Raw genomic sequence first — 18,811 nt, 5'->3', positions numbered from 1 at the left:
CGCTGGACTTTCTATGCTTGAGTCACACTCAACCCTCTGTAGGGCGAGTCTTTCACACAACTGGCCTTGCATGTGCGACTGACTGCTTCTGCCGAGAGCAGGGACTTTCAACTGGTGTGCCACAAGTATTTTTAAAATATGCAACACCCGACTATTTAGTCAAGGGCACTGGCCTCTCTTCCCTTAGATTGTCAAATAAAAAAATAAAAATGATAACAGGCAACACAAAAGAATCCATCTAGTGTGAATGAATCAAAATTATACCTACTTTTTGTCAGATTAGCAAAAAATATATAGTATTTTTTGGTGTGACCCAGAGTATTAGTAATTACTTTATGTGTGCCATGCGATGTAAAAGGTTGAAAATTGCTGGCCTAGAGCAAGGTTGCTCAGCAGGTGTCAATCTGGTCCCCATGAGACGTGGCAATGACCGGAGACGTTTTTTGATTGTCCCAACTGGGGAACTGGGGTGCTTCTGGCCTCCAGTGGGTAGAGGCCAGAGATGCTGCAACGCATCCCAAAAGGCACAGACCTAACCCCACACAACAAAAAGTAACCAGCCCTCCATATCCATAGTGCTGAGACTGAGGATCACTGCCCTGCGGCATCCTCCTTGATTTCTCTGCCTGGGGAGCGCCAACTCACCTACCAAGACTCAGATCAAATGCCACCTCCTCTGTGAAGCCTTCCTCTACCGACCAGGTCTTCTCCTCCAGACAGACTGCTGCATCTTCCTCACTTCCTCACACACACCTCTATTTCAGCACATCACACATTACCCTGAAGTTTCTCTTTGTTTACCAGTGTGTCTCTCTTACTAGAACGGGAGCTCCTAAAATAGAGACTGCACGTTATTATCTTTTATTCCCCGAGCTGGGTCAGTGCCCGGTAAATAGCAGGGACTCACATGTGTGCTACATGGAATAATTAAAGAAGACACATCTACAGAGAAAGTAAAAGTGTTTTTGAAGCAAACAGTTCAATTCCTTGACCCACTCTGAAATTAATATTATTGTTCCTCAGTTCTAAGAAATATGCATACACAAGCATACGTTTCTCACTAAGTTTCCAAAACTGGTCATTTAACAATGTTGCATCATAGTTTGAGAGTCAATATTTATAAACTATATTAGAGTTTTTTAATTAATTTTTTAGAGAGAAAGGAAAGGAGAGGGGATTGAGTATAAGGGAGAGGGGAGAGGGAGAAAGGGAGAAACTGATACATCAGATTGGCTGCCTCCTGCATGTTCCCCACCAGGGACCGAGCCCACAACCCAGACATGTGCCCTGACCAGGAATCGAACCAGCAACTCTTTGGTGCACGGTATGATACCCAACCAACTGACCTATACCGGCCAGAGTAAAACTACATTGGTTTTTACAGGAAAGATTAAGTGTTGTTCAAAATAAATTTAACCAAATGTCTCTAAATATGCTGTTGAAGTTAATAAAATGAAAACCAAGAAAATAATGGAACACTAAAGTATATATTTAAGACAATTATTTTAGGAAGAACAACTGTTATTGAAACGTATAATCTTGAGATTAGTGTTAAAGGCTTTTGAAATCACTGAGACATAGTCTTTTAAAGTCGTACTACACTAAGCAATTTACCTACCCAGGATTAAGTAATAGAAAATGGACAAAAAAGTTTCATAACAAAAAGAAAAAATGTAAAGCCAGACTTTCTGATAAAAACATGCATATTGTGAAGAATGGAAAAAATATAAAACTTTGGGAAAAATGCTAAAAATGTATTTTAAATAATAAGGTAATGAAAACTCTGAACATAATATATGAAATTTAGAAAACAACAGATAGAGAAAAATAAAATGATAACGAGTAAACTAACTATTACACAGATTTTAGAAATAGGAATAGTAATTTCTATAACTGGATAAAAACTACTTTGGTTCCTTGATTTACTTCTTGATAGACCTGACAAAATATTACATACCATGTTAAACATCAAATACCTACTTTCAGATCAACAGCCATGAAACAGTCTTTACAAAAGTAATATTATTTTTTCAAAAGTATATGTAGTAAACATATGTCAGTTACTGGTAGAGTCTTTGATAGCAAATAAGTAAAATAAACACCATCATGCAGACTACAAGGCTCATCTTACCATTCTAAATAGTAAACACAGAATAGAGCCCTGTCACAGATACAGGTAAGAGTTGTCACTCAATTTAAAAAAGTAGCCATTAATGGGCTGTTGATTAGAGAGAGCTAGCAAATGGATCCTATGCCGCTAGAGAGGAACACATGAGGAAAGAAGATGTAGTGCTCTCAGGGCTTCAGAATCAAGGGTCCCTGACCAAAGCAGTGATTTGATTTCACGGCTGCTCGGTCAGATAGCTGACATTACCAAATGCTACTCTAATATCAACTTGTTAAATGGGAATCCAGACTCAGCAAATCAGAACGCTAACCCAGACTCACTGGAGTCATGGGAAATATTTTGGGAGCTGTTTATTTATAAATGAGTTACAATATACCACTATAATTAGATTAATATATAATTATTGATAAACACGGGATTATTTCTAAAATACCATTATTGTTGCCACTGCTGTATTTAGAAAACAGTATTTTCCTCTTAAAACAAGCCCTTCACTTATCATTAATCATTTAGATCAATTTCGATCTGGTATATGTTGAATTTAACGCCTTTATAAAGAGCTGTTTAATAAACAATTTCAAGCTCTCTGGAAAATTACACACTTTTGAACCATTTTATAATCCAATAATCTACCCAAAAAATAGAATCTGCACAAAGGTAGGCATTTGGCTGTCACACAAAAAAATATTTGTAAGCTTACTAAGTTAAATAAAACCAATAAAACTGCATATTTTTAGCCATGCAAAGTACTTAGTCACACTTTATTAAAAACATTAAAAATACTATTTTCAAAAGCATAAACAACAACAAACTATACCACTGCCACAAAATAATCTATTTTAAGGATATTTCTATAAGTATTTCTAGGTTAATTATTCCTTGCAGATTAATGACTTCATGAAAAGTAAAATAAATTTACAAGGTACATGTAAATTCAAATAGCAAACTATTAATATATGATTCTTTAAAGTACCACTTCATTGCTTTCTTTTAGGGGTCAAAATAGTTAAATAGACTGTCTTCTCCTAAAAGCTAATTTTTAAACAGTTTTGTAAAGAGAATTACCAATTCTAAAAAATAGATCAGCATATGAAATCTGACCTTTTTCATCTTCAGTAAAATAGCTGCTTATATTAACATCTGGGTATTGGGTAACAATGATTATATTTACCAGATTTCAAAAGAGAGAAAACAAACTAACAATTGCTGAATATTTTATATACTTTAAGCTACCTATTCAGAAGTATTTTTAATCTTTAATATAGATATTGAGTGTTATATAAACACAGATAAACTGATAAGTTTCCACTCCCCTCCCCCCGCAAAAAAAAAAAATTTGTTTTGTACTGTCATCTAAAATTGCTTTAGTCAGAAAATTTTTTTAAATTTTCCGGTATTAAAAATGCTTTAATATCCTGGCAAGACCTTCCAAATACAAAAATTTTTTAAATTTAAGGTCCAAACACTTAAGATACTTTGGAAAGGCCACATTACATAAAGAAATATTTTGGTTAAGATTCATTAGAGTTAAATTAATAATAAAATAAAGCAAAATTAACATAAGAACAAATTAATAGGTACCTTAGAAAATTATGAGAAATACCTAGCAATTGAAACCAAATTAAAATATATAAAATTTAAAGTTTAATATTGTTGAAGGAGTAAGCTATATTCTAGAAGGCAGTCTTAACTGGTAACTAAAGAAAAATAGGGTGGAAACAAAATTCCTGTGGTTAAGGGTATATACAAATGAAAATGCCATTTATTTTTCCTCTGCTTCAAAGATGAACACAATAGTTTTTAACAATGATCTAATAAAATCATGTTAAAACACACACACATAGTTTTCTCCATGTTCATTTATAATAAGATTTTCACATAAGTTATTTAAAAATATTTTAAATATGCATTCTACATTTTGCTTTATTTCACAATGATTAAGAAGGGAAGAGTACTAAATGAGCATTTTGAAATATGGAATAAAAAATGAAGTTACACATTAAAATATGATGCCACTTGAGGGAAGGGAAAAATAAATAAACCAAGGTAAAGTGTTATTATTTAAAGCTTATTTTTATGCTACAGAAATGTTTTATGGCCTACATCATTTTGGAAAGTTTTTTTTTTTTTAATGAGTATTTTCTACATTGCTAAAATAGAGTGACAAATTATAGGCGGTTCTTTAGATTTACAAATATAAAGCTCATTACTACAAAAATATTTGCTAGCAAAGGGCCAGAAAAGTATATAAAACTGTTTAGTTATAATAAATTTTAACCAACTATTTCATAGTTATTCTAATATAAATTAACATTTACCGAGACCAAAGGAAACTTACCTTACAAGAATGCTTCGAAGATTTAGATAGTTGGTTTGTCAAACTTCTGTTGCTGTCACCTGGTAAATTTTCGACTTGACCTTCATTTCCAGATGCAAACTTTATGAGTAATTGAGATGGTCCCCCTTTAGAACAACTGTGCTTAAGGCTGGATAAACAGGAAACATTTGGGTAAGTTCCTCCCAACGAAATACTTCTTTGTAGAATAGAATGGTTTTTGTTGATTTGTAAATTTGGTCTTTCCAACGGTCCATGGCTATTTCTTTGGTAATCTGCCTTCAGGAAGGAGGGTAGACATGCAGATGTCCTGTCTGTAAGCTCCCTAGACTCTGAATCAGAGTGAAGCTTAGTTTCAGGCATCTCTGGTTTACAATCACCATTCGCAGCTTCGCAATCTAACGTGGCCGCTTTCTGTTGGGTGACATGCACGGAGACACAGGAATATCCTCCCGGTGGTTTTTCAGAGACCGTCTGGCGTGGACTATTATCTGCGATAGCCATTTTCCTCTGTGAGGGGCCCTTCCCGTGAAGTGGCCGGATGTCTCTGGCTTCCCCGCGGGTACCGACCGCCCTGGAGAGCCGGAGCCCGTTGACAGCTGTGGAGAGGAATCCCTTGGTGCCAGCACCATCCTCGCTGTGGGCGCCTTCACCGGGAGAAATCACCAGCTGGTGCGAGGTCTGATAGGATCCTTTGCTCGGGAGCGTACCTGTACCTGTGGGAGAGATGGGCGGGGTGTTGGAAAGACTCCTGGGGAAAATGACTAAGGAGGAGCAGCGTTTGAGAGGGACTTTGGAGTCTCTGCTGGCCGACAGGGCCATAATCTCGAGGCCATGCTCCAAGTCATCCTCGACAAAAGGAATTGTGCTGGTGCTTCTTGGGAAAATGTCACACGGAGTGATATTCCTGTGTGGCACACTTCTACTGGAGGTGCTGTCCGAAGACACATTCCCACCAAAAAACGTCTCCTCCGTCGGCGGCGGGAAGGTATAGTAACCGCTGCTGTCGCTGACGATGCTGTTGGCGTACGAACCTCCACTTGTGATGCTGGTGCACGACCCATAATCGCTGCCGGTGCTGGTGTAAGACCCGTGTTCACTGGTGGAAAAGCTGCTCAGGCTGCCGCTGCCAAGGGCAGGGCTGCTCAGAAAGTGGTCCTCATTCACGGCACTCAGCTCACTGTCCACCACGGCCCCGCCGTCCTCCGTGCCATCATCCTTCAGGACACAGGCAAGCGAAGCATCCTCACCATCCGCGAAGGCACTGCTAGGCTGGAGACAGCTACCGTACCTTGCTGGCTGCAGGGAGATCTGTAGGCAGCTGCTCTTTTTATGGACAATTTCAGGTGAAGGAGCAGAGGGTCTCTCCTGAGACGTCACGTTTTCCTTTAATAACGGAGCAGCCAGTGCCGTCTGCCTGGGAGTCAGCTTCATCTGAACGACGCTGGACGCTGAGATCCGTGCGGGTCTCCGGAAGCCCATGGGGCCGTCGCTATCCGAGTCATCTCCGGAGGGTTCTGACAGAGGGTAAGTACTGCTTCTCCGGGCTGCAAAGTGCAATCGTAAGCTCTGTGCCATTTGTTCTCATTTCCAAACATGTTAAGGGCTGAAAGTCATAACAAAGATCGCTGTCGGGAGACAGGCTCGCAGCAGCTGCGCTGCGTCGAGAGAAAAAATCATTTGCGGTGCCTGCATAGGGCTGTTAAACGGTCGTCTTTATCCCCAAGTAAAACATGAGATACCAGCTATCACCGGAGGAAAGACACGGCCCATTGCCGAGACGGACGCTTCCAGAATGACTTGAATTGCTCGCAGTCAGAATGCCTTCAGTCACAAAGCACTTGATTTCCAGCGACCTTTCAGCTGAGCTCAGCTGCAGCGAGCACACTGCCTCACACACTGCCAACCTTGTTTCAATTATACCTTCTCCAATTTGCATGAATGAGTAACACAAGAACAACAATCTTCTAGCATTTCCAGTCGAAACGGTATTTTCTTCTTCACCCCAGCTCTATTAAATGAACATTTAACCACGCGAATCGCAGCGCCTATACTTTTTTCCCAGCGCAGTTTGACCACTAATATTTTTACCCATAGGGATAGAATTACAGGAAGTTGGTAGGAATGAAACCCCATGTAATTGAGTATCAAATCGAGGATTGAATTTCCAAATAGTAGCCATACTAGGAATCTAGTCAAGTTAGTTAATGTAGAAAGGAATAGAGACTGTTACATTTTTTTTTAAAGATAAGTTCCAACAGTTATGCAATTTGGAAATACCAAAACTGTGGTGTGCATTTAAAATGTAGCATGAGATCAAACAGATAAATATTTTAGCTTCCAAAAAAAAACTTCTTATTCAAAGTGAAAGCTGAAGGATAGAAACACAAAATCTGCCTAGTAATACTATTACAAAAATTGAGCATACGGCTGAGAGGGGGGGAAAAAAAAAAGTTTAAGAGAAGCTGTCACCAAGCATTTTCTCCTATAATTTTGGGGCCTATTCCAGCCAAGTAGTACAGTCTTTAAACGATGCCATTTATATTTTGACTATTAAAACTCTGCCAAGAAATAGCATAAGCAAACATTCCATTAAAAATATATGCAGATTAGACAGAAAAACTATTCCCCAATATAGTTTGAGCACACAAGGTATTTTATTCCACTGTCTCTGCGATTTATTCACTTAAGGGAGTGTTTTGGTAAGTAAAGAAGTCGAAAAAGAATTTAACACATCAAATAAACATATCTCAATGCCAATTCTGTTCTGAAAAACTCTTAAGAACTCTTTGCTGGCCCCTACTGGTGCACTGAAATAATCCATTTAGCTGTTTGATATCTACAACGAAACACACACACACCATGCTGCCTATTTCTTTATATAAACAAAGTTCATACTTGTTTACATTTTTTAGTACTAGCACTGCCCCCGCGGTGGAATTACTACTGCTGATAAAGCTCTCATAGTGGAGAACAGTAGACTGTTTGTCCTCTCAGGGGTTGTGATTTTGTACATATATTTTTTTTCTGCTTTGTATTTATTTAACCTTTACTTTATTTTCAGTTTACTAGGTAATAAAAGTTTAATATTTTAATTTCTGTCCCAAATGTCATAGACCAAGGCTGGTACCCTATTTGAAACAAATTTATTTTTAAATAATACTCTAGGGTATATTTAAACCCCTTACCTGAATTTTATAGCTGGAACTGCAGTAATAAATATATACTGGCTCATTCATAGGAAAGTAAAATAGTTCAGTTGTTTACACCACAGGGTACTACACCCAGGTTGTATTTTTCTAAGTAAGGTTTTTTTTCTCTCTCTAAGTAAAAGCAAATATGTAAAATATATACTTGCACTTTGTTTAAAAAAGAAAACTCCATAAGACAGATCTGTTCTCAGTCAAAATTTTCTAAACAGTTTTTTAAACCAATTAAGACAGGGAAAAATAAAAACAAGAAATTAATTTAAATTATATTTCCGACTAGAATAAAACAAAACAGTGCCATGTTTCAGAATGTACACAATAAATTATAAATTTAATAATAAAATTATTACATTTTTGGTTCTACATAATCTATTGCCTTTATAGTTTTACAGGTTCAGTAAATATTCCCTTACTTTTTCTTTATAGAAGGAAAGTCATAATCTTTTCACTTTGCTTTCAAATGACTTCAGCTTTCCTTCTTAAATTAAGTTAGGGATCTAATAATTTAAAGGATGGATCACTTCTAACAGAGATCTAATCAGTGAGATCTAACTGCTCATGCCTGTGACTTAAAACTTCCAGTTCATAAGCAAGAAAAGCTCCCCTGGTTGTTCATATAAAATAATGAACCTCAAGTATTTGGCCAGATAAATGTTTTCTCTTTGGTAAGCTTCACTATAAACACCAGTTTCATGTCCCCTAACTAGATTTTAAGCCTCCAGAAGTGTGAGGACCATAACTAAACATTTCTTCTGAGCTCATGCTGAGCACAAAGTAAGCATGAAGTAACTAACACCAGAGAGGTGGCTGGACAGATGGATGAATGGTCACCGCAGTAACTCTAGCTGCCGAATGCTTTCTTTCCATACACACACACACACACACACACACACACTAGAGGCCCGGTGCACAAAAGTCATGCATGGGTAGGGTCCCTAGGCCTGGCCGGTGATCAGGGCCAACTGGGGCCATCTTTCCCCTGGCTGCCAGCCACCAGCTGGGGCCTTCATTCTCCATACAGTATAGCAAGCGGTCAAACTCCTGATCGGTCGAACTCCCGAGGGGACAATTTGCAAATCAGCCTTTCATTATATAGGATTTTTAAAATTTATTGATTAAAGTATTACATATATGTCCTTATCCCCGCATTGCACCCCTTTCCCCGCCCCCCCACTCATGCCCTCACACCCCTGGTTTCTATGTCCATTGGTTAGGCTTATATGCATGCATGCAAGTCCTTTAATTGATCTCTCCCCTTTATCCCCACCCTCCCCTACCTTCTCTCTGAGATTTGACAGTCTGACCAATGCTTCTCTGTTTCTGGATCTGTTTTTGTTCATCAGTTTATGTTGTTGATTATATTCCACAAATGAATGAGATCATGTGATACTTACCTTTCTCTAATTGGCTTATTTTGCTTAGCACAATGCTCTCCACACAACAATCCAAAATCATCTTTGGGACACAGTGAAAGCCGTCCTGAGTGGGAAGTTTATAGCTCTACAGGCCTACCTCCTCCCCCCCCCCCCAAAAAAAGGTAATAAATCATCTAACTCTACAATTTAAATAATTAGAAACAGAGCAACAAGAAAAGCCCAGCGTGAGTAGAAGGAAGGAGATAATAAAGAGCAGAAATAAATAACATGGAGACCAAAAAAATAATACAAAAGATCAATGAAGCCAAGAGCTGGTTCTCTGAAAAGATAAACAAGAATGATGAACCTCTAGCCAGGCTCACCCAGAAGCAGAGAGGACTCAAATAAACAAAATCAGAAACGAAAGAGGTGAAATAACAACAGACACCACAGAAATACAAAGGATTGTTTAAAAAATACTATGAACAACTCTATTCCAACAAACTAGGCAACCTAGAGGAAATGGACATATTCCTAAAAAAATACAACCTTCCAAAACTCAATCAGGAAGAATCTAAAAATCTCCATAGGCAGATAACTGGAAGAAATTGAAGCAGTCATCAAAAAGCTTCCAGCAAACAAAAGCCCAGGGCCAGACGGCTTCACAGGGGAGTTTTAACAAACATCAAAGAAGAACTAAAACCTATCCTCCTCAGACCAAGTAGGATTTATTCAGGGAATGCAAGGATGGTACAATGTCCACAAATCAATAAACGTGATACATCACATAAACAAATTGAGAGATAAAAATCGCATACTCATATCAATTGATGCAGAAAAAGCATTTGACAAAATCCAACATCCTTTCTTGATAAAAAACAAACAAACAAAACAAAAAACCCTCAGCAAAATGGGAATAGGGCGGACATACCTAAACATAACAAAACCCATATATGACAGACCTACAGCCAACATCATACTCAATGAGCAAAACCCAAAACCATTTCCCCTAAGAACAGGAATGAGATAGGGATGCCCACTTTTATCACTCCTATTCAACATAGTACTGAAAGTGCTAGCCATAGCAATTAGACAAGAAGAAGAAATAAAAGGTATCCAAATTGGAAAAGAAGAAGTAAAACTGTCATTATTTGCAGGTGACATGATACTGTACATAAAAAAACCCTACAGACTCCATCAAAAAATTATTAGACTTAATAAATGAATTCGACAATGTAGCAAGATACAAAACTAACACCAAGAAATATATGGCATTTTTATACACCAAAAGTGAACTTACAGAAAGAGAAATTAAAAAAGCAATCCCACCGAAACCGGTTTGGCTCAGTGGTGGAGTGTCGGTCTGTGGACCGAAGGGTTCCAGGTTCGATTCTGGTCAAGGGCATGTGCATTGGTTGCGGGCACATCCCCAGTGGTGGGTGTGCAGGAGGTGGCTGGTCGGTGTTTCTCTCTCATCAACGTTTCTGGCTCTCTATCTCTCTCCCTTCCTCTCTGTAAAAATCAATAATATATATATATTTTGAAAAATCCCATTTACCATCGTACCAAAAAAAATTAAGATAGCTAGGAATAAACTTAAATAAGGAGGTATATAGGACTTTTTAAGTTGATCCAGCTACTACTCTAAAGAAATACAAAAAGCACTACAGCTGGACAAAAAATGATGCTTGAAAATTTTGCAGTGGCCCTGGTCAATGTGACTCAGTTGGTTGAATGTTGTCCCATGTAAGGAGAGATCAAGGCACATGCCTAGTAGGGGTCATGCAGGAGGCAGCCAATCATTAATGTTTCTATCTCTCTCTCTCCCTCTCCCTTCCTCTCTTAAATCCATAAAAATATTCTTTAAAAAATCATGTTTGTTCTCTTCAATGTACATTTCCAAAGAGAATTTTCTAGGAAATGAATACATTCTTAATTTAGTTCTGAATGCTACAGGACAATAAAGGTAAAATGACATTTACAGTGGAATAGAACATTTATTGCTATATAATCAAGCCTGTTACTCTACAAATGGCTATAGTTTGTATGACATCTTAGGTAATGTGTACATTTCGGCTTCTTGCTAGAACTAGCAACAAATCAGAGGATTATAATGACACATACCACCCTGTTCTAATTATTTCTTGCTCCCTTTTTCTAGTAAAGTGAGCTTGAGAAAAGCTGTGTTTCTAAGGCACAGCGGAGTATGTAGCATAGCAGACATTTTAATGGTATACCTTGGTTAATATGAAATATATGGTATCAGAGAGCCATGAATGTCAAATAACAATTTATTTTTGAATCATGATGGAAAATTTTCTGAGTGCTTTGATAGCCAATGTCTAATTTTATCATCACAATATACTCATCAGATAGGTAGGGCAAATGTTGTTATCACCATTTTTTTAAACAAGAGAAAATATTTTCAGAAGGATTGAATGATTTGTCCAGGGCTACAAGCAGGTAGGACTTGGTTTGGAAATCTATACTATCCCAATCAATGCATTCTTTTGTTTTTGTTTTCAGCTTTAAAGGTTTTTTAAGTTTTTTATATATCATGCTTACAACTCCAGAAATATACCTCATTAATATCAGAGACAATGCTCTTTTTTTCCTTTGGACACATCCTGATTCCCTGTGAAATACTCTATCCATATTAAACACTCACGGAGTTGAATGCACGGATCAGAACATGAGAATGTCAATTTTGGCTACAAAGAAAGAGTCCTGCCATACTGAAGTTACTGGCAAAGAAAGCCTAGACAACTAGTGTGAAAAGCACAAATACGAGCTATTCCTCCTTGTGGACAATGCACACAACACACAGAGAATGCACCCAAAAATCAGGGAGAAATTCACCTCAGTGTCAATAACAACAGAAAAGTAACACAGTAATACTGCAACCCAGCAATTCAACCCTAAATATGAATCTTAGAGATATGCTCAGGAAACATAGCAAGAATTTTTATCAATTGGTAATAGCAAAAAAAAACAAAAAAAAACCACAAATAAATTAAAAAATTAAAATTAAAAAAAAAACAACCTAGAACAACACTAACATTATTAAGATGGATAAATGCATAAATTCAGATATTATGGGATTATCAGATTAAGAAAAACTATGCATCAGTGAAAATGTACTATGGATCAATCTGACAAATATAACATTAACCAAAATCGATGCCACAGAGGAATATACAGAGTGATACTGTTTTAATAAATTTAAAAATATGCAAAATAAAACTGATTTTGTGTGTGTGTGTGTTTTAATATATATTTTATTGATTTTTTACAGAAAGGAAGGGAGAGAGATAGAGAGTTAGAAACATTGATGAGAGAGAATCATCAATCAGCTGCCTCTTGCACACCCCCTACTGGGGATGTGCCCGCAACCAAAGTACATGACCTTGACCAGAATCGAACCTGGGACCCTTCAGTCCGCAGGCCGACGCTCTATCCACTGAGCCAAACCGGTTTTGGCAGGAAACTATGTTTTTTTTTAGGAATACATATATGCATGATAAAAATATTTAAAGCAAAAAAATTATAAACACAATATTTAAGGTGATATTCTACCTGTGGGGGAAGAAAAGGAGATGATATTGGGAAGGGATGCAGGGGGGGGGTTGAAGATTTTGGTAATGTTCTAGTTAAGTTGAGTAATACAATGCACAGATATCTGTCTTATTATTTAAACTAAAAATTATGTTATACTTTTTGTATGTATATTCACAATTTTAAAATGTCAGTACTAAATTTCATCTGGTCCTATCTAGAAGGACAACAGCTTTGTGGAGACAGAGGGGAAAAAACATTGGCTATTCTATGGAAAAAACAAAAATATAAACAGGAAAAAAGCTCTGCAATTGCCCTGGATGGTTTGGCTTAATGCAGTGGTTGGCAAACTGTGGCTCATGAGCCACATGTGGCTCTTTGGCCCCTTGAGTGTGGCTCTTCCACGGAATACCATGGCCTGGGCGAGTCTATTTTGAGAAAGTAGCATTAGAAGAGGTTTACGTTTAAAAAATTTGCCTCTCAAAAGAAATTTCCATCGTTGATATTTGGCTCTGTTGACTAATGAGTTTGCCGACCACTGGCTTAATGCATAGAATGTCAGCCCTGGGACCAAAGGGTCTCAGGTTCAATTCCTGGCCAAGGGCATCTACCTCAGCTACGGGTTTGACCTCTGGCTCTGGTAGGGGCACATCTGGGAGACAACCAGTCAATGTGTATAGGGAGCAATTATAGGGTTAAGCCTCGGACTGACCTAGGCAAAGCCACAAACAAGTCCCAGCTGAGAGGGTACAGCCCTCTTAGCATAATTAAGCTTGATCTTGTGACGGTTCCCTAGATCTTTCCTGGGTAGGTAAGGGGCTGTGGGAGGTGCAGCAAGTGCTGCCAAAACAAGCAAAACTTACAAGAACATTGTAAATTACCTTGTTTACCTCTGACTATAAAATAAAGCATCAGCTTGCAGTGTGGATCTGTTCTGTGGTCTCAGTCACCCACAGAAGAGCCACCTAGACCCAGCTTATTCTCTTTGTCTTTTCTTCATCCTTCACCAGCCCTCCCTCAGGTTCCCTGAACCCTTGGCTGTGCTGGTGCGGCACAAATGTGTCTCTCTCACACTAATGTCTCTCTCTCTCTCTCTCTCTCTCTCTCTCTCTCTCTCTCTCTCTCTCTCTCTCTCTCTCTCTCCCCCCCCCCCCCCCCCTCTTCCTTCTCTTCTCTCTCTCTCTGAGAATCAATTGAAAAAAATATCCTTGGGTAAATATTTTTTTTAAAAAAAACAAACACCTCTGCAACTGACCATATTGATAACCAAATCATCTACATCTGCCACTCAGCCTTAAAATATCAGATTGCCAGTCAGTAATGAAATCCACTTTGGTAGGGAAAAAAAAAGGACAACTGCATAGTATAGGCCTAGTTAATAGAATTAATTTGAAATATTTTCAGTTACTAGTATAGTTACAATTTATATAAGAAAAAAACACATTATGTAGTCTAATACTAAACAGATTCTTTAAAAAAACAAAACCCTCGATGACTCTCTCTCATCGATGTTTCTAACCCTCTATCTCTCTCCCTTCCTCTCTGTACAAAATCAATAAAATATATTTAAAAAAAAAAAAAAAAAAAAAAAAGAAGCCGAGACCGGTTTGGCTCAATGGATAGAGCGTCGGCTTGGGAACCAAAGGGTCCCGGGTTCGATTCCGGTGAAGGGCATGTACCTTGGTTGCGGGCATATCCCCAGTAGGGGGTGTGCAAGAGGCAGCTGATCGATGACTCTCTCTCATTGATGTTTCTAACTATCTCTCTCCCTTCCTCTCTGTACAAAATCAATAAAATATATATTTTTTAAAAAAATAAAATAAAAAAATAAAACAAAACCCAGTGTCTTTGTTAAAATGAATAAAACTTTAATTTTTTTTGATGCTTCTGTTTAATCACAGATAAGCTTTGAACACATAACCCCGTTCTGATACCTTCATATTCAAGTTTTACAGGATTAACATGAGTAAGAAGGTTTGAAATAGGATCCCAAAGAGAGAAAATTAGGAAGAGGAAAGAGCGGCAAGATAGTCTTTAGGAAATCAGAAATTATAACTATCATTAAAAAAAAATAAAGTCAGGTTTAACTTTGCCTTTTGCTTCTGTAAGAGCTGATGATCTTTTAGAGGACTTAATTTTACTGATGTAAAGAAGATAGCTTTCCTCCATAGCTGAGTGGGGATAAGAGAGTGGATAGGATGTTGTAACCGGATACAGGTAACCCCCCAAAATCCACTGGAGTGAGGAGACATAACCCAAGACTCCCTGGACCACTGACCAGGGTACAAGGATGAGAGACGGAGAAGGCAAGACAAAGAGGCTGGCTTTCCTGTCATCTCCTGTCACAACAGGCTTTGAGGAAGACCTTGAACCTACTGATAATTGACAATCAGGAGAGGGACCTGGGAGGAGAATGGAAAGAGAAAAACAATTGTAGCTACCTCACCGTATTTCCCAGATTCTCCATAACCATCCCACATCATCTCCATATTGTCACAGATTCCCAAACCACATTTCCTTGCTGCTTGGCTGAAATACACCTTTGCTTCATATCTCTCACCCATACAATAAAACTTACCAGCCGATTCTCATCAAATACTTCAAAAAGAAGCCGGTGCTGCTGAGGATGGACCTAAGGAAGAGAAACACAATCGTCCTTTAATGACAAGCGGACATCCCCACAGAGACTGAATAAATGCCTGAAATGGTTGCCATTTCCTAATTCCTATTCTTTCCAAGATACTGGGATTTTCAATTTCAGGGGATACTTAATACAAAAGCAGGCCAGTCACATGTCCCCCGCCTTCTAATGGTTTTACCATAACAGAAAAGTGGATTTAGTTGCATATTTATCCAAAATTGGATAAATGGAAGTAAAAAAACATTTTAAAAATTTATTTAAGTGTTTGCCTGCACTTAAAAATATGGACTAGATTTAAAACTCTTATTATCAACTTTATTTACTCACTTCATATTGATCAGATTAAAACTACCCAGACTAGGTGTTGCTTTTATTGCAACTAGTGTCTGAATCCTTTTAGTACTGACTTGATAAAGGAATTTATTGTTTCTACTATAAAGAGTACAGCCCACTGGCATGGCACAGTGGTTGAGCATCCACCCATGAACCAGGAGGTCACCATTTGATATCCAGTTAGGGCACATGCCCAGGTTGCGGGCTCAATCCTCAGTGTGGGGCATGCAGGAGACAGTCAATCAATGATTTTCTTTCATCATTGATGCTTCTATCTCTCTCTCTCCCTTCATCTATGAAATCAATAAAATATATTTTTTTTAAAGTATAGAAGCAGTCAAAAAGTATAAACTGAGTTTTCGCTTACTGTTTATATTTTACACATGACTAAAAATTAACATGCAGTATTTTATTTTTCAAAGCTGATGCTTCCATTTTTGCTGAAGTATTTCAACAAAATCTACTTGATATTTGAAATAAATCAAAGACAAATACCATATGCTTTCACTTTTTATGTAGAATTAAAAAAAAATAAACAAAATCAACAAACTCATAGATACAGAGAACAAATTGATGGTTGCCATCAATAGGAGGGAGTTGGGGGACTGGGTGAAAAAGGTGAAGAGATTAAGAAGTACAAATTTCCAGTTCAAAACAGTCATTGGGATGTAAAGTACAGAATAGGGAATGTAGTCAATACTATCGTAATTACTATGCATGGGGTTAGATGGGTACTAGACTTATTGGGATGGTCACCTAGTAAGTTATTTGATGTCTAATTACTATGTTGTAATTACTATGTTGTACAACTGAAATTAAGAGAATATTGAAACAATGTTTAAATTATATTTTTAAAGTGTTTGATATAAAAAAAATTCTAATAATATTTATACATATACTAGAGGCCCAGTGCACAAATTCAGGCATGGATGGTGTCCCTTGGCCTGGCTAGCAATCAAGGCCTATGGAGGGCCGACCAGCCGGGGGGAGGTACCCCAGGAGGTTGGCCAGCCTGCCTCCCAACTGGGGCCTATGGGAGGGCCAGTGGGCAGTGAGGAGTGACTATGGGAAGTTGGCTGGCCAGTTGGGGGGCTGGCCAGCTGGGAGGAGGGACCATGGGCAGTTGGTGGTCAGTGTGTGTCATAGCGACCAGTCAACCAGTCACTCCAGTCATTCTAGTCGTTTGGATGTAATGGTCACTTAGGCTTTTATACATATATCAATAGATTATCTCACACATTTTATACAGGTTAAAATGTGTAAGATAATAGAAATGTATCTATATATATAGCTAAAGATATATAGAGACAGAGATAGAGATCTGCCTGGTTTCTGACACAGGGCTTCTGAAACGCTTGTAATTTCCTGGGTGATAGGGGTGTCGTTTATCCTAACGAGGTGACTCTGGGTGGCTCCAGGATGAGGGCTGGTCACCAGAAAGAACAAGCCATGACTGGGAGCTTGGAATTCTCAATCCCAGCCCTCATTTTCCTGAGAAGAGAGGAGGTTTGAAAATGGAATTAATGATCTATCATGCCTACATGGTGAAGCCTCCAGAAAAAAATCCCAAAAGAGTTTGAAGAGCCTCAGGTTTACACATCCATGTACCATAAGGGTGGTACACACCAACTCCACAGGTACCCTCCCAGACCTTACCCTGTGTGTCCCCTCACCTGGCTGTTTGTCTGTATTCTCTACTATTTCCTTTAATAAACTGGCAGACATAGGTGTTTCTCTGAGTGCTGCGAGCTGTTGTGGCAGATTAACGGAACTTGAGGAGGGGGTCATGGGAACATGATTTCTAGCCAAGTCAGGCAGAGGTTGAGGGTAACCTGGGGACCTACCACTTGGGACTGGTATCTGAAATGGGGTCAGGCTTGTGGGGCTGAGCCCTGAACCTGTGGGATCTGCCACTGTTTCCCGGAAGGTAGTGTCAGGATTGTGTTAAAATGTAGGCCACTCGGTCGGGTGTCGCATAGAATTGCCTGGTGTGGGGAAAAGAACCTCCACAGGTTTGGTGACCAGACGTATCAGAAGCAAAATACTGTGTGTGAGTAAAAAGGAAAAACACAGGAAGTGAAACACTAGAATTATTTTCCCTATGATAAATATATTTCCCTACTCATGCTAATACAAGACGATGTATACAAAATTCTCACATTTGGGATGATTTTTCCCTATGGTAAAATATATTGCATTAAAAAAAAAAAGTGATATCTTAATACTTTACCTATCAAAAGTATTGATAGCCCTTATAAAAATCTGTGTGACAGAGCTACTTAGATATCTAACCCAATGTCCACCCTCACTTCCTTCTGAGAACATAATCCTGATTTTACCTGCAGTGATGTGCCCAAAGACACCACACTGCGGAACTCTGGGGCTAACTGTTTTTACTTGAAGTATAACATATATTCAGTGAAGCATAATGTATACTTTATTCTTAAACTAGAGGCCCGGTGCGCGAAATTCATGCACGGGGGTTGGAGTGCCCTCAGCCCAGCCTGCACCCTCTCCAATCCGGAACCCCTGAGGGAATGAGAGCTCTGCCTAGGACTGTCCCTGGGAGAATACGGAGGGAGACAATGCCACGAAAAACATTTTGAGGAGGAAATCAGAAGTCTCAGTGTCTCTCAAAGTACCTGGCAGACACTGTAGACATTAAATATAAAAATGAATTCTAGCCCGGCCCATGTGGCTCAGTGGTTGAGCATTGACCCAGGTAGGGTACATGCCTGGGTTGCGGGCTTGATCCCCAGTAGGGAGCGTTCAAGAGGCAGCCAACCAATGATTCTCTCTCATCATCGATGTTTCTCTCTCTCTCTCCCTCTCCTTTCCTGTCTCTGAAATCAATAAAAACATAATAAACAAACAAACAAACAAAAAACAATGAATGTTCTTAGAAAATAGGAATAGTGTCTGATCTAATGAGGCCTCTGTTGTCCTGGTTCAGGCCATAACTAATAGCTTCCTAGCCGGACTTTCCCCACAACTATCCTCTCTTTCAATCTATCTTTCCTACCAAATCTGGAGGAAAGATAGATTGGCAGTTTGGGCCAACTCAAAACTTATTCCTAACGGCCTAAAGGATACAATCCAAACCTGAGCATGGAATGGTGCTTCTGGTCTGAGTCCAATTTGTCTTTCCAGGCCTGTCTCCTACCACTGTCCCCTGCCCAGCCAAATTCACTGAAACAGACTATACTCACTGCCTGCTGAACAGGTGTTTGGAAGAATTAGGTTATGCAAACTATG

General features: G+C 38.7%; 1 protein-coding gene across 2 annotated transcripts in view; it reads right to left on the bottom strand.

Annotated features, from left to right (window-relative positions):
* The window catches only part of NEDD4 (NEDD4 E3 ubiquitin protein ligase), a 126,342-nt gene that overhangs the window by 63,863 nt on the left and 43,668 nt on the right, over positions 1-18,811 (bottom strand). The window contains exon 5 of one of the 2 annotated variants that reach the window (XM_084875475.1): positions 15,161-15,214. In XM_084875475.1, coding sequence (XP_084731601.1) covers positions 15,161-15,214 — 54 coding nt within the window. Of the gene's footprint in view, positions 1-4,466; positions 6,324-15,160; positions 15,215-18,811 lie in introns of those variants that run through there. The other variant, XM_084875474.1, reaches the window with a different exon arrangement.

The sequence above is a fragment of the Pipistrellus hanaki genome (genome assembly GCF_964339955.1).
Source record: "Pipistrellus hanaki genome assembly, chromosome: 1".
NCBI classification, from domain to species: Eukaryota; Metazoa; Chordata; class Mammalia; order Chiroptera; family Vespertilionidae; genus Pipistrellus; species Pipistrellus hanaki.
This window is presented reverse-complemented; position numbering and strand designations above follow the sequence as displayed.